We start from the raw sequence: 15,239 nt of genomic DNA, 5'->3' as shown, positions 1-15,239 counted from the left end.
TCATTCCTTCTCATGGCTTTCCCATCATTCCTGAGACTGTCCATCTGTTTATTCACCAAATCTTCACTTCTTGCTCAATCATCGTTAGATCAATAATTAACAGCATGCTTTTGGAATGTATTATTTCAGATATTGTTTGTTAAATTCATCTGTTTTCAACCTCTCATCCACAATTGTATGGTGAAACACAGTGGATATAATAATAATAATAATAATAATAATAATAATAATAATAATAATAATAATAATAATAATAATAATAATAATAATAATAATAATAATAAAAAGTTGGAAGGGAACTTGGAGGTCATCTAGTCCAACCCCCTGCTCAGGCAGGAAACTCTATAACATTTCAGACAAATGGCTGTCCAGTCTCTTCTTAAAAACTTCCAGTGTTGGAGCATTCACCACTTCTGGAGGCAGGTTGTTCCACTGGTTAATTGTTCTAACTATCAGGAAGTTTCTCCTTAGTTCTAGGTTGCTTCTCTCTTTGGTTAGTTTCCACCCGTTGCTTCTTGTCCTGCCTTCAGGCGCCTTGGAAAATAGCTTGACTCCCTCTTCTTTGTGGCAGCCCCTGGGATATTGGAACACTGCTATCATGTCTCCCCTTGTCCTTGGAGCAATACCTTCATTGTTATGTAAACTATTAGCAAGTTAACTGCTTCTATTTGGTTGTCTCCAGGCTATCTATGGCTACTCATCCTCCTGTTACTGAATACTACCCAATTCTTACCCATTTTAGAGTTTTGTTCTCTCCAGAAATCACAGATCCACTTTGTGTCTCCTCGAGGAGTAGCTAAATTGGGCCAAAACATCCTACAAGCACTCTGTTAACCATCATCACCAGGAAGGTCTACTCATGTGGTCACTGTCCATATGGCTTTCTACTAGCTTTCTTCCCTCTACTGGACTGCCTGGATTCCTCTTGCTAGCTCCTGAGTGCTGGTTGTTTCCAGAGAGAATTTTATTACCTTGTCTTGGATGAAGCTCTGACACACTTTTAGTGTTCTTCCTATTATAATTCCCACTACATTATTCTTCATACTGTTTATTTTTTTAAAAAAATATATAATGGTTTAAGGAAAATGTACCCTTTCACCAAGTCTTTTCCACATACGAACAGTTATATGTACCTTTCAAAGAAGAGAAAGATCATATCTGTTTGCAATATAGCTTACTAGCCTCCTCCATTGATTCCATTTTCAAGTTTCTCAGTTGGAGGTATATTTTTATTGGTCTTTTCAAATACAATTCTTAAATTATTTTAGTAAGTGCATTTAAATCTGGATCCAGATTTAGTTGGACTTAGCACCTGTTGAAATTATTGTAACATTTTCCAGGAAGTAACTATACTTTTGTGTTTCAGATGAAACACATTTTTTCAATAGTGTAATATGCAAAATATTTCATGGTTGAAATGTGCCAAATTGGAGCTCCCATTCCATTTACAATATACTATAATGGCCTTGGAATGGGCCATTATAAATGTACTGAAAATGACTCGATCTCAAAAGTATTTGGATTGGCCTGTGTTAGAGCAGTATACTCAGAATGTTCCATCCCAAAGTCAAAATGGAACCTTCCATAGGACCCCAAAATACCCATTTATGTCATGGTGTAGGACATGAAGCACATTGTTTACATTATGAATATATTTGGATGATTGCACAATACAGTAACTGCAAGATCAAAACTGCTTTTTTGGCTCTGTGTTTTAGTTCAGTTTTCTGTCTGTAATTATGTACATTTCAAACAATTGCATTAATTCCAATACATTTACTGTAATTTTTTTTTAAAAAAAACCATTTTTATTAATTTTCAATTTCTTATGCCATCTTTTTTGGGGATCTCTTTTCATTCATTCATTCATTCATTTATTCATCCATTTCATAAAATTTATGTCCTGGATTTTCATTTTATTTGTTTTTTTGTAATAATTCTAAAGTTAGTTGGGGGTGGATGTGTTTTAAGCAAGATAATCACTTCTGTAATACTATGAGAAAGTTCACTAGTTTATCCCTATTATAAAAGTTACAGGTGCATTCCTTTAGTAGTGTCTCTCAAATAAAACTAATAATTGTCTTTGAAACATGTACTTGGCAAGGCATAAAGCCAATGTTATTTAGAAAACTTGTAATAAAAGTATTCAGGAAGAACCATGATTTTGGAAGTGAAATAGCAATATAAAACATCAATTATATATCAGTTTGGTGTAGTGGTTAAGGCTAAAAACCAGGAGACCATAAGTTCTAGTTCTGCTTTAGGCGCAAAGCCAACTACATAACTTTGGGCCCATCAATTTCTCCCAGCCTTACGAAGGAGGCAAGAGCAAACCACTTCTGAAAACCCTTGCCAAGAAAACTGCAGGGGCTTGTCCTCAGACACAACTGAATGGAGGAAAAGTGGGGGAAGGGGAACACTGAGCGAATGTGGACAAGATGGAACATATGTTATGTGCTCCATTAGTGATGCTGTAGTCATGTTGCTAAGATATAATCTATCCTTACTCATGTTTAACTTTGCATATTGCCTCCAAAGGGATAGTTGTGCAGCTGAGTTCCAAAAGATCCAATCAATATCTTCTCCACAATTAAAAATGCCTAAGGTGACAGATGGAAACCATTATTAAAACACACTAAAACAAAGTCAGCACTGTACACACACTATGCATCTCAAAAGGCAGTCTTTTGATGTAGCTTTCATCACCTAACTTTCCTAGAATTTCAGGCCAATATGTAGCTGCATTTCCAACATATTTGGTGACCATCAGCTTGTATTACTGCAGAATAGGTACTCATGGACAGTATGGAATTTTTAGTACCTAATTTATAGCCCCAGACTGGCAAATGTCTAGCATTTCAAACTTTGGGGCTTTTTTGGGGAGGAGATGTTCAAAGGATAGAAGTGGTGTCTTAAAATTATAGAGACTAACAATAGCAATAACACCCCTTCAACCCTTTTTTAATTTCCACAAAATTGGGCTGCTTTTTTTAGGGTTAAAGGGCAATAGTAGCGCTTTGAGAATTGTGCCTTTCTCAGGTATTTTGCTAAATTCCCAAGACTTTCCTGTTCAAGCATCTTGGTAAGGATCTGATGTATTGAATTTACAACTCCTAATTCTAACACAAGGCACAGACTGAACTGGAAAATGTGAGTTCTAAAGCTAGTGTGTATTTTTTTTAATTGCTGCTCTGCTAAGATTAGGCTAAGAAATGGTTGTTAACTCACAGCATAGGGTAAGGTGCACCAATTCCGGCTGTCAGGTGCCTGGTGCGTGTTACGCCTCCTCCTGCAGGGAGGGAGGGAGACTGGCAGGCATATGTGCATTTCCCAAGAGCTATGTTTAGTAACTTGTCTCTTCCTGTTTGTTTCTAGCATCCTTGCAACAGCAGGAGCACATTTTAACACCCATGTGGACCTGCGGACTCTGCGGGCAGTACGCGTGCTCAGACCCTTGAAGCTTGTCTCAGGCATTCCTAGTAAGCATCTGGTTTATCTCCCCCACCTTGCCCTACTGTTGTTCTCCTTCCTTGCAGAGCAGTGTTGGTGTTTCCAATGGTCATCTTTATTTGCTGTAGGGGTATTCTGTTAGAATCCGGACATTTGTATACAATTCTAGACTAACATTTAGGAAATTAAGTGACATTAAGTAAAAATACTGATATTAAATAAAATATATCTTCAACAATCAGAATGCCAGACATCAAGTTCCTTTGATCCTGAGATCCAGGAAGGCTTTTGTTAGATCAGTAAACTAAGGGGGGGGGGAACTGACTTGGTTAATTCTGAATATACTTATAAGGTGATGCTGAAAAAGGAGAATGCTGAGAAGAATTAGTAGCCCATCTATTTCTCATGTGTTTAGAATACTATATGCATATATAACTACTTGGCGAGCTTAGTTTTACCTGGAACGACAATGATTTTACCAGATTACCATACCAGTGCTGCCCAAATTGATCTGAAATCTAATGAATTAAGATAGTGTCAGGGGTGGCAGTTATGACATTTTAGCTGGCTCTGACAAAAAGGAGACATATTAAGGCAGTCCAATAATAAGGTGAGCTAATAAGCCATTAATCAGTCCCATGGTGCTTTGAGAAGATTTCCAGTTTTACTCGATAACGATTGCAGGTAGTCCTCATGTAATCACTTGTTCAGCAACTATTCCAATTTCCACTAGTGCTGAAAGAGTGATACTTACCTGGACCTTAAAGTTCTGGCTGTTGCATCTTTCCCACAGTCACGAGATTGCCATTGGCAACCTTCAACACTTGCTTCTGACAAGCGAAGTCACTAACGAAGCTGGCAGGAGATCGCAAATATTGTCCACCTATTCATGCTCTTAACAATGGTATGGAATTCACTTAATGATGGCAACCAGAACTGCCATGGCTAAGCGGCACTATCATGTGATGTGGCGCTTTTCTGACCATGTTGCTTAGCAACAGAAATTCCAGTCGCAATTGCCATAGTTAACTGAGGACTACCTGCACTTCTTTGCACTGAGGAAAAAAAGCCAGAGTTTTTATTTTGGATTCAGAAGAAATTCCTGAGAACCAATATTGTACAATGACTAAAGCATTGGACTTGCATTGGGGAAACACAGGTTTTAGTTCACCCTCATCCCTGAAAATTTACTGGGTGATTTATGGATAAGTTATTGTCTCTCAGCCCAACCCACCTCACAGTTAATTGTGGATAGGAAAACAGCACTTTGAGCTTCTGAATGAAAGGTGAGAGACCACCCTAATGAAGCCATCGTTCTGACTCAGCAATTTACAGTTGTTCTGCATTGTGCTGCAAAATTCTCATCTGTTCACTTAAAATATGCAATATGGTGGTTGAATCCAGAGCTACTGGTGACAAGTAATATTTGTTTCTCAATTTGTTTCTCAATTATTTGGGAAAGAGTCTTTTCTTGTCAGTTATATTCATTTATTAATTTTACAAGTACAATGAAAGAAAAAAAGATAAGAATTGAATGAATGAATGAATGAATGAATGAATGAATGAATGAATGAATGAATGAATGAATGAATAGGAGATAAAAACATTTACAAACTTTCATTTTGAAAGGTTTCAAAATGGTATTTATATACATTGGCATATTACAATATTTTTGATCCATTCAGATTTATGTTGATACAAATGTAAACTGGTATTAAAATTAGGTTATTATGCCACAATGATCAGCTGTAACTAGAATAAGCTGAAGAAAGGAAATCACAATAATTTTTGCTTGATCTAGAAAATTTGGCAAATGTAACAAATCATTAAAAATTGAATATTGCAATCTCCTACATTAGGGAAAACCTAAACTTTAGAAAACTTTGGACGAAACAGAGTGTTTTCTTCTGGGAAAAAAATTTGGGAAGTTTGTTCTAATGGGAAAGAACTTGCTTCTTTGGGAGATGAATATTTGCTTTCTTCTCCTTCAGTGACGAGCTTTGCCTGCCTGCTAGAGTGTTGTCTTCCCTTGATTATAATATTGCATTTGCCAGACCATAACAATTTTTCTGAACGTGTTTCACAGTATGACACTTCCTTGTCTCTCTGCTTCTCCCAAAGGAATAATGTGCTGATCGGTGCTTTTTTTAAAATTGCACTTTTCTCCTTTTCCTTTTCTCAAGGTTTACAGATTGTACTAAAGTCCATCATGAAGGCAATGGTGCCTCTGCTTCAGATTGGTCTCCTTCTCTTTTTTGCAATCCTGATGTTTGCCATTATCGGCCTGGAATTTTACAGTGGAAAACTACATCAGGCTTGCTATGTAAACAATTCAGGTAAGAGGTATATGCTGTCTCTTTTCTGATTTCATTCTAGCCCTGGAATTTTAAAATATAGCGATGGATCTAATTAACCTACAATGCTTCAGAAAGATTTGTTCTGTAGGTCTGAACATGTCCTCTGGGGTAAATATACTTACTGTAGTTTAAGCAGCAGAAATGGTTTGAAAACAAAACATGATTTTTGTTGTTGTTGTTCCCCATGGCCTGTTAACCATGAATCTTGAATACTGCTGTTCATGTTTGTGTTTCATGCTAACTCCTGGTGATACAAGGCAAAATAGTAGAAAAATAAAATCCAGATTAAACTGTCCTTTTTTGCTTTTCTTTCCAGTCTCCTCATTTGTCCCTGGCAATAGTATCTTTCCACACCTAGGCCAGATCTTCTTTAAACACAAGATGCAAGAGTAGCTCAAACCTTTAACTGTCATATTAAAGAATAAAATAAAGAATGAATATTTAAATTTTTTTTTTAATTTCAGAATTTTTTTTAGTGTAGTGTAGTGTAGTGTAGTGTAGTGTAGTGTAGTGTAGTGTAGTGTAGTGTAGTGTAGTGTAGTATAGTATAGTATAGTATAGTATAGTATAGTATAGTATAGTATAGTATAGTATAGTAATATACAAATACACAGCCAACATGGAAGACCACAAGTGCTCCATCAAATTCCATAGACAAAACTCTCTCACAGTTACTGTTTTTAAGCCAGGTCTCACCCAATCTGTACCTTTGATTTTTCCTGCCTAAATGTAAAACTTTGCTTTTCTCCACACTGAAACTAATTTTGTTGGGTAGGGCCCATTGTTCAAGTTTGTCTAGATCTTTTTGGATCCTGAGTTTGTCTTCTGGGGTGTTGACTACTCCTGTCAGTTTGGTATCATCTGCAAATTTGACGACTTTCCCTTCAATTCCCTCATCTAAGTCATTTATGAAGATGTTGAAGAGTACTTCACAACCCTCGCAAACACAGAACATAATCTGTATCACTTTTTCCTATTTGTTATTCCCTTTCCACCTACTCCTATATACATATTTCTGGCAACTTTTTCCCTTAATTTAATTTAAATTTTTATTTATCTCAATTATTTATTTTAGCCTAAAGGAATTTTGTGAATTATCAGGTAGTCAGCACCAAGAAAGATGTTTGTATTGGGAGAGATCTATATTTTTTCCCATTTTTAAAAAATGGATGCCATTCCTTATGGCCAAAGTTAAAATGCTAGATTTGGGAACAAAATCTAATGCTAGGATTTGCTAAACCTCCGTGAAGGAGATATGGTGTGTTTCAGTGTGCTAACTAAAGAGATACCTTCTTTGGATTTTTGCAATAAAAAAAAGCTATAGAACTATAATACTTTTCTTAAGATCAACTGAACTGTCACAATCATCACAAATACTATGCACAACTCACAAAGGAATCTATTCCAGTTTAGCTATTTTTAATTTTTTACAAAACTTTTTTTCCCAATCTAGTGGTAAGTTGGAAAAAATATGCAGAGATGCTCGGGAACTGTCTATGAGAGTACTCATTCTCTAAACAGTGAAGAAAACAGAACCAGATTTGGGGTAGGGGGAGAAATCAGCCCTAAAAAAAGTTCCAAGTTTTAAGATAAGCCCAATCAAGCTGGGGACTGCAGAAAAAAAATACTTGCAAATGGTGGGATTTATGTTTTCCCACCTTTTTCAAGAAGGATAGAAGTGGTAAGATTTGGGAATGATGTATTTGGGTGTCTCTTTCAGTAGAATGATAAAGACAGATGAGCATGCTCTCCTTCTTCATCCTCCCATACATATACGATCAAGACTGGGCTTAGCCCTAAAACAATACTTGATGCTTGGACAAAATTTCTAAACTTCTACCTCAGTGAATCCATTTGCTGAAAAATTTCAGCTAAAAAAGTCTTTATTCTTCTATGAATACACCTCTGTTATTGAGAGTTGCTCAGAGTCAGTTTAGATAAATCACTGACCTCATTAATATTTGATGTGACCTGATAAGGCATCTCAACATTGAATGATGAGGCTACTGTGAAGATAAGAAGCAACATCTTTGTTATTATTTGATCATGGATTGTGTGCCATGAAGTCATTTTCAGAGGTGACTACTTAGATAGAACGTCTTCATGAGGACTCATACCTAAACTATTCTTTGAAGTATCTCACTGGTGTTCTCACTGTCACTATATTGTAGTCCAGCTAACTTGCTGCTGGTTGTCCAGTACTGATCTAGTTCCATTTTCTAGTACAAGAAGGTCTGGTAAATAAGAAGTATTTTCTAAGGTATCTTGGATTTTGACATCTCTTTTCACATTCAACTTTAACAACTTTTTAAAGTTCATTCCATGTTTCTTCTGGTTCTCTTTCAATGAACAAATAGCATGTTGTTTCTCAGTAGCATCCAAACTGAGGGGCCCATCATCCAGCACTATATCATCAATCATTTTATATTTTCTATCTGCATAGTTTTCTTGGTAAAATGCAGGAGTGGTTTATCATTGGTTTGTCCCATGCAGTGTACATTGATGCCTTTACCATTGTCACTAAAGTGGGCATCTGCCTCTGGCATCTTCCTTTATCTTTGCTGCCCATTATAGGTGCCTGCTTGGACAGTTGGGATAACCTTCATGCCTTGGGTGACCCTGCTGGGAATATGCAGTCTTGGCATACACTTCCAATGTTCTTCACTCATCTAAGAAACCCATAAGGAGGCAGCACAGCAGAAGTGGGGGGGGGGGCATTTGCTACTTACTTACTTTAGGAATAAGCAATGTCCAAAAGTAGTGACCAGAAGCAGAACATGCTTATATATGCTCTCTTTTAGGGTCATTATTCTTCCTGGTAGCCACCAATACTAACTAAGAAGAAAAGATCAATACAACAGTCAGGTGGAAAGATCATACTACTGCTTCTACCATTTCATGATCATAATGGTAAGCAGGAAGCTAAGAGCTAAGAATGTCAAAAATCAGCAGTTCCTTGGATCTTGGCAGTGTGAACACCTTTGATAGTGACCTAGCTGATCACCATGCAAGGAACCCAAACTTTCCTGGAAGAGAGGAACTATAGATACTCAGTGTCAGGCAGAGTTTGCAATGCTAGACTTGGACCAGGTGGCTGGATAATTGGGGCCAATTGTGCTTTCTCAAGCCAGCCCACTTCACAATGATTTTGTGCTGATAAATTGGAGGTAGGGGAAATCCTCATGTTCTTCAACTTGTGCTGTTCAAGGAAAGGGCAGGATATAAATAAAATAAATACATATAGAAGCTTCCTGTTTTATTGTAACTTTCTTGGTCGACATTGCTCCTTTACATATATGTATCTTAAAAATGATTTTACCTCTGTCTGACTGCAGGTGAATTACAAGAGCTGGACCCGCCACATCCCTGCGGGGTGCAGGGATGCCCTGCAGGTTATGAGTGCAGAGACTGGATTGGTCCCAATGATGGGATAACTCAGTTTGACAACATCCTCTTTGCTGTGTTGACTGTCTTCCAGTGCATTACCATGGAAGGATGGACTACAGTGCTGTACAATGTGAGTAAGACAAGTGAGGAAATAGAGAGCTGGTGCACAATTACTTCATTGGATATTGTTTCTGATTGGTTACAATTGACTAATCATTTCATTACATTTCTCACTGTATCTCATATGAGCACTATGTTTGAATTCTCAGATTCTCATGCATTATTTTAAAAAACAACACTTCTCCCTTTTAACCATAACTTTTGATACAGTAACACCAGACTGACATCCAATTTCCAAATGTTATCAGTTCAAATAACATTTATTGTTTTCAATATACTTGTATAAATCTTATCCTACTAATTTCCAGACAAAAGTTATTGGCCGTTAGGTCAGCACTGATCCATATAAGCCACAGATCTTGGCAAATCATTTGTCTTACAGAATAATAAAATCCCACCCTGCATATCAGGGTCCCATTATGTGGTATTGTATCATGATATCAATTCTATTGAAAAGTTACTGTATAATTTTCACTCTTTTTCAGCTGCCGCAAAGAGTCCTTACCACTTCTTTCAGGACTATCACTGTTGTTTCTAATCATTAATGTGACAGAATCAGTTTTAATACCTGCACTTGAGTAGATAATTTTTTCTTTCTTTTTCCACCTTTGCTATATGACATGCTCTATAAACCTGTACAGCTGCTGTCAAAATATTGGCCGAGCAGGAACTCACAAGGCATATAAGTTTATAACAGAAATTAAGTTTCTGACAGAGTAAATCTGTTGCAGGCAAGCAGAGTTGGTAATTATCTAAACGAAGGCTTTGCAGCATTCTCCATCAATTTTTTCTTGTCCCTTCCCATTGCCTCCTCCCCTTCCTTGTCATGAACTGCACTACTCTGTGTATTGAAGCAGAATAATTGCATTATAAGTACTTGACATAACTCCTATAGGAATTTGATCATGTAACTGTGCTTAAAGGCCTGGCAGACGCCCACGAGTGAGGTAGGCAGTGAGGAGAATATCGCTTTTAATGATGGTGTTGAACTTCAGGCATAGTGGCGATGCTCTCCCTGTTGGGAAGGAGTGGTGCTACCAAGTCCTGGATTAATACTTTCCCCTTTTTTTAACTGGGAAACAAAACTCTCTATTCTTGGTTCCCGCTGCCTGTGCTACTGCATATAGCTACAAATACCAGCCCTTGGCAATTTGGCAGAATTACTGTAGAGATTAATGATTAGGGTTCTGTCTGCATGTGAGAGACAGAGAGATTGCACTCTGACATGCTGCTTTCAGTTTTGAGACTAGAAGTAAAATGATGTTAAAGTATGTTTATTATGCTTTATTTATTTGATTGTAAGACTTTTTCCTTAGATCAGTACTTGGGCAGAAAAAAGATTACGAACACAAACTCTGTATATACTGCAACTTCTCTAATATGTCAACTAGGGTGGCTAACTTTGGCTTTTCCCTCAGGAGCTGGACCAGGAGGTTCATGGAGCTGTCATAATGCAGTGAATTTATTTGGACCATAGATACTATTTTTTCACTTAAGTAATTTTTAATTACTATGTGCTGTTTTTAGTTTTGTTTGCCACCCAGAGTTCCTTCTAGTAGATGGACAGCCAAATAAATTTGTTAAATAAATAAATAAAGCTACAAAAGTGGATAGCAGCAAACGGATACAGAAACTCTAGCTCTTTGTGACCATATAATAGATACCAGAAGTTTTGGAAGACTGATATTTATTTTATTTGTTTAGATTTATATACCGCCCTTCTCCCGAAGGACTCAGGGCGGTGCACAGCATATTAAAAACAAGTAACAATAAAATACCAAAAAAATTAATAAATACCAAAATAAAAACCCCTCTAAGACCAAATTAAAAGCCAAATATTAGTAGCTGTGTCGTAATTAAAATTATATTAAAATCATCCCTAACTAAAANCTGGAAAAGCCATGTCTTGAGGGCGCGGCGGAAAGTGAGGAGATCCGGAATCATCCGGATCTCGGGGGGTAGTTCGTTCCAGAGGGTGGGGGCACCCACAGAGAAGGCCCTTCCCCTGGGGGTCGCCAGCCGACATTGTTTGGCCGACGGCACCCTGAGGAGACCCACTCTGTGGGAGCGTACCGGTCTGTGGGAGGAATATAGGAATGATAACATACAAAGAAATATAGATACAGCAGAAACATTGCATTAAAAGCCATGGTGGCACAGTGGTTAGAATGCACTATTGTAGGCTAATTCTGCCACCTGTCAGGAGTTCAATTGTGACTCAGCCTTCCATCCTTCCATGGTCAGTAAAATGGGGACCCAGATTATTGGGGATCAATAATTAGAGAGTGCTATTGCTAAGTTCTATTACTATTGCTATTCCATGAGTTTAATTCCCAGATAAATACATTTCTGTTATGCCAGGAATGGACCTATTAGCTCATGTAAACTAGAGATGAAACTGGAGAAGATCTACTTTGTGTATAGAAAGTTGTCATTTAGTGACTGCCTTGTACAGAGTGACTGCTTTCTTCAATTTGAAGAGACACTTGTGCGGCAGGCTGAGGCAAAGAGGCAGTCCTGGAACCAGTGAAATCTGGGGGCTGGACAGGAGACAGATTGTATCTGCCCTCAGTGTGGAAGGGACTGCCATTCTTGAATTGGCCTTTTTAGCCACACCAGATGCTGCCTTAGGACCTCTTTCCAGAGCACGATACCATAGTCTCTCGAGACTGAAGGATGCCAATGATGTACAGAGAATGTTTGCAGTTATGACGCTAATGAAACAATAACTTTGCTACTGATCCTCGCATTAATAACCTCTGCAGGTCTGTAAAATAAAAGAAAGCTGAAGTAAGATTATAAGGACAGCGTCGATGCCCAGACTGAGCCTGAGGGAGGAGTCAAATGTGTCATCAGTCTTGAATCATTTTGCTTCCACAAGAGATCTAAGTCCAGCCCACCTTGAATTCTATTGACTCTTATTTACTATCATTTTGCTTTGTCCATTAGTAGTTCGATTCTTGTAGAGAGGTTAAGCTTACAATAAATCCTTATGTTCATTTGAACTGCCTGGATTTCCTGATTTCCATGCTTGACAGATTGGCATGATTTCACTTAGCAGCTGCTTCACTTAACAACCAAATTGCAAGTCCCTATTGTGGTTGGTAAATGAGGACTACCTGTATCCAGTTTCTCTCTATGACAGGAAGAATCAGTCCTTAATCAGTCCTTATAGAAAGACTAGTTTCGCTCTCTTTCCATTCTACTTGATACTTCGTCTATGGAATTAATGAATGAAATGATTTTTTGTTTGTGGAAGTTTTCCACTGATAGTGCATCCTGATTTTCCAAAGTCCTCATTTGTATAGAAGGTTTCCATGGATAAAAAAGGCTCTACATTGCCATAATAATCTTTTGATGGGGGAGTGAAAAGAGGAAGCAACCAGGTCCTCTTTTTTTCTTCCATTTCTCATCTCCTGCCCATTCACTAGCTTTTAGTGAATTTGATTATTAAGAGGATTATTCCCTAAATTCATAAGTAATTTTATTTAGAGAGAAACTTCATCTTCCTTTCCAGTAAATGCAGTAACTCCATATTTTGAAAACTGAGATTTGCAGGTAAAATTTTCATTGCCAAAACTCAAACATTGTACCATATGTGTACTGTATATTGAATGGGGCAATTTAAGTATATTTGAATGGGGCTATTTTGAGACCGGAGCAATGCCGTTTCTGCTTTGACATATTCAAGTAATGTTATTTCTGTTTGGAACTGCATAGAGTGGGTAGTTTGGATGACTGGAGGAAGAAAGTAATCTTTTTCTAAAATAATTCATCTCAGTGTTATTTTTATACTTTACATTTTTACTGGAGTGATTTTTTTTTGTCTATAAATGTAAAATAACTGTAAATGGAATATAATGTCCTCTTTTCACATTCATTATTTCACTTTTCTATCTTTGCTTATAATTCCCATTAATAATTACTCATCCTTTTATGACTGGTTAACTCTGCTCTAGAGGAAATAGATACAAAACGTATAATTACATACAGTAAGTTATCCAACTGGGGAAGAAACTCATCAGATGGGAATTCTCAGCTAAACTGTCATCTACTTTAGGTCAGTTACTTTGACTTTAAGAAAAACTGCAAAAGTTACATTTTCTTTTTGCAGAAACCCTTAATATGTTTTACATTGACCTAAATGTACTTGATGGGCATTTTGGTTAAAGTGGAAAAAATATCATGCTTCTGAAAAACTGGGAGGAGGTGTGATTTCTGGAAGGATTAAAGTGATACATGCAATGAATTTATTCACCTTTCAGGCAAACCCATAGTTTTCCCTGATTTTTCTTTGCCCTGTTAAATTCATCATTTGTATTTGCGTTGAATCGATCTGTCTATATGCTACTAAAACTGTCATTCCTATAAACTTTAACTAGGGTGAAATGGTGAATCACAGGGCAACAATTTTTGAACCAAGGTACCTCAAATGTGCTAATTTACAGAATGCATCTAAAATTAGCGACCAATGACTCCCATTGAACTGAACTTTGGCAAATTTTATAAACCTTATCATAAAACAGTTTATGATTCCAAAGAACACAAAACACTCCTGTGCTGATGTTTGATGATGCTATACAATTCAACATGAGCTATTTTTCAAAGCAGATAATCCCAACTTTTCCAGTGAAGGCAATGCATTAGAAGTTGGTCACTGTTCAAGATATTGAGGAATCTGATAATAGAATATCTCTCAAAGGATGACCCAATGAGTCATGGGTTATCTAATGTAACATGTATTCAACATCTGTCCTTTAAGCAGTGCTTCTTCTCAAAGGATTTGCAATTGACTGGAGCCTTACTTGGGCAGGAGACTGAGGTGTGATTGATTTGGTGAAACTGAATGCATCACTTCACTCTAAAGTAGGAGACACAATTTCTGCTACATGTAGAAATTCTATGCAAGTAAAGAATAGTAAATAAAAGAAAGATATATTAGCATGTCTACTTCCAGTGCTAGTAGTCCCTAGTGGGACCCATTAAATTAATCTAAAGACCAAATGTCTGCTACAACAACACTGTTTGGCTAGTTTTCAAAATGCCAGAGGATAGGAGCCATATAGGGAGAGAGTGTTTCATAAAATGGATATTGCTGCTATCTAAGTGCTTTGGTGGTAGCAAACTCATGAAACAAGACAAAACTTGGATTGCATGAATGTCTTTATTGCTAGCTGAGTAACTTAACAGAATCTTAAAAGCCTGCCAAAACAATTCTCCAAATCATCTTATATTTAGAAAATGTAAGGTGGGGTTTGGGGGAAATAAGGTGAGTCTTTCTTACACTTTCCCCCCTCTTGGTCTAAGAAAGTTTTTCTGCAATAATCCTATTCCCTTTTCCACACTTGAAGGGTCTGGTGGACATTCCATCACAGTGGCAAGCCTATTGCTGGCTTATACCCTGTGAACCAGCCATAGATGGTGACCTGCCATAGTCCCTCTCCTGGTGACCAGATCAAATGGACAGATTCAGTTGCCTAATGTCCCCTGGTGCTGCAGAAAGCTTCATAAAGGTGATAACCAGGACTTTGAATTGGGTCCAGGCAGCTTTTGGCAATTTATAATGTGACTTCAAAATGGGTGCTAGTCTAGCTCAATAGAGTTACACATCCATTTTCTCCAAAGGTAACCTCTTGTAGAATGCATGGATTATAACTGGTACACTAGCTAAGGATAGATAAAGATTCCCTGGCTATAACTTCCACATAAGTAAGAGCTGGGAGTTGGGAGAACTTGTAAATTATGAACCAACTCCTTTGGGTGTTCCAGACTGCCCTGATATCTACAGATAGTCCTTGTTCATCAGCCTCAGTTAAAGCAAAATTGTAGCTAATTTTGAGAAAGAGAGAGAGAGAGAGAGAGAGAGAGAGAGAGAGAGAGAGAGAGAGAGAGAGAGAGAGAGAGAGAGAGAGAGAGAGAGAGAGA

The 15,239-nt window shown here is 37.5% G+C and overlaps 1 protein-coding gene across 3 annotated transcripts in view; it reads left to right on the top strand.

The window, feature by feature from the left end:
* The window catches only part of CACNA1E (calcium voltage-gated channel subunit alpha1 E), a 291,680-nt gene that overhangs the window by 90,644 nt on the left and 185,797 nt on the right, over nucleotides 1-15,239 (top strand). For all 3 annotated transcript variants that reach the window (XM_015813135.1, XM_015813134.1, XM_015813132.1), the window contains exons 4-6: nucleotides 3,376-3,479; nucleotides 5,634-5,786; nucleotides 9,143-9,324. In XM_015813135.1, coding sequence (XP_015668621.1) covers nucleotides 3,376-3,479; nucleotides 5,634-5,786; nucleotides 9,143-9,324 — 439 coding nt within the window. The remainder of the gene's footprint in view (nucleotides 1-3,375; nucleotides 3,480-5,633; nucleotides 5,787-9,142; nucleotides 9,325-15,239) is intronic.

Source organism: Protobothrops mucrosquamatus, unplaced genomic scaffold (genome assembly GCF_001527695.2).
Source record: "Protobothrops mucrosquamatus isolate PMUCROS unplaced genomic scaffold, P.Mucros_1.0 scaffold140, whole genome shotgun sequence".
NCBI classification, from domain to species: Eukaryota; Metazoa; Chordata; class Lepidosauria; order Squamata; family Viperidae; genus Protobothrops; species Protobothrops mucrosquamatus.
This window is presented reverse-complemented; position numbering and strand designations above follow the sequence as displayed.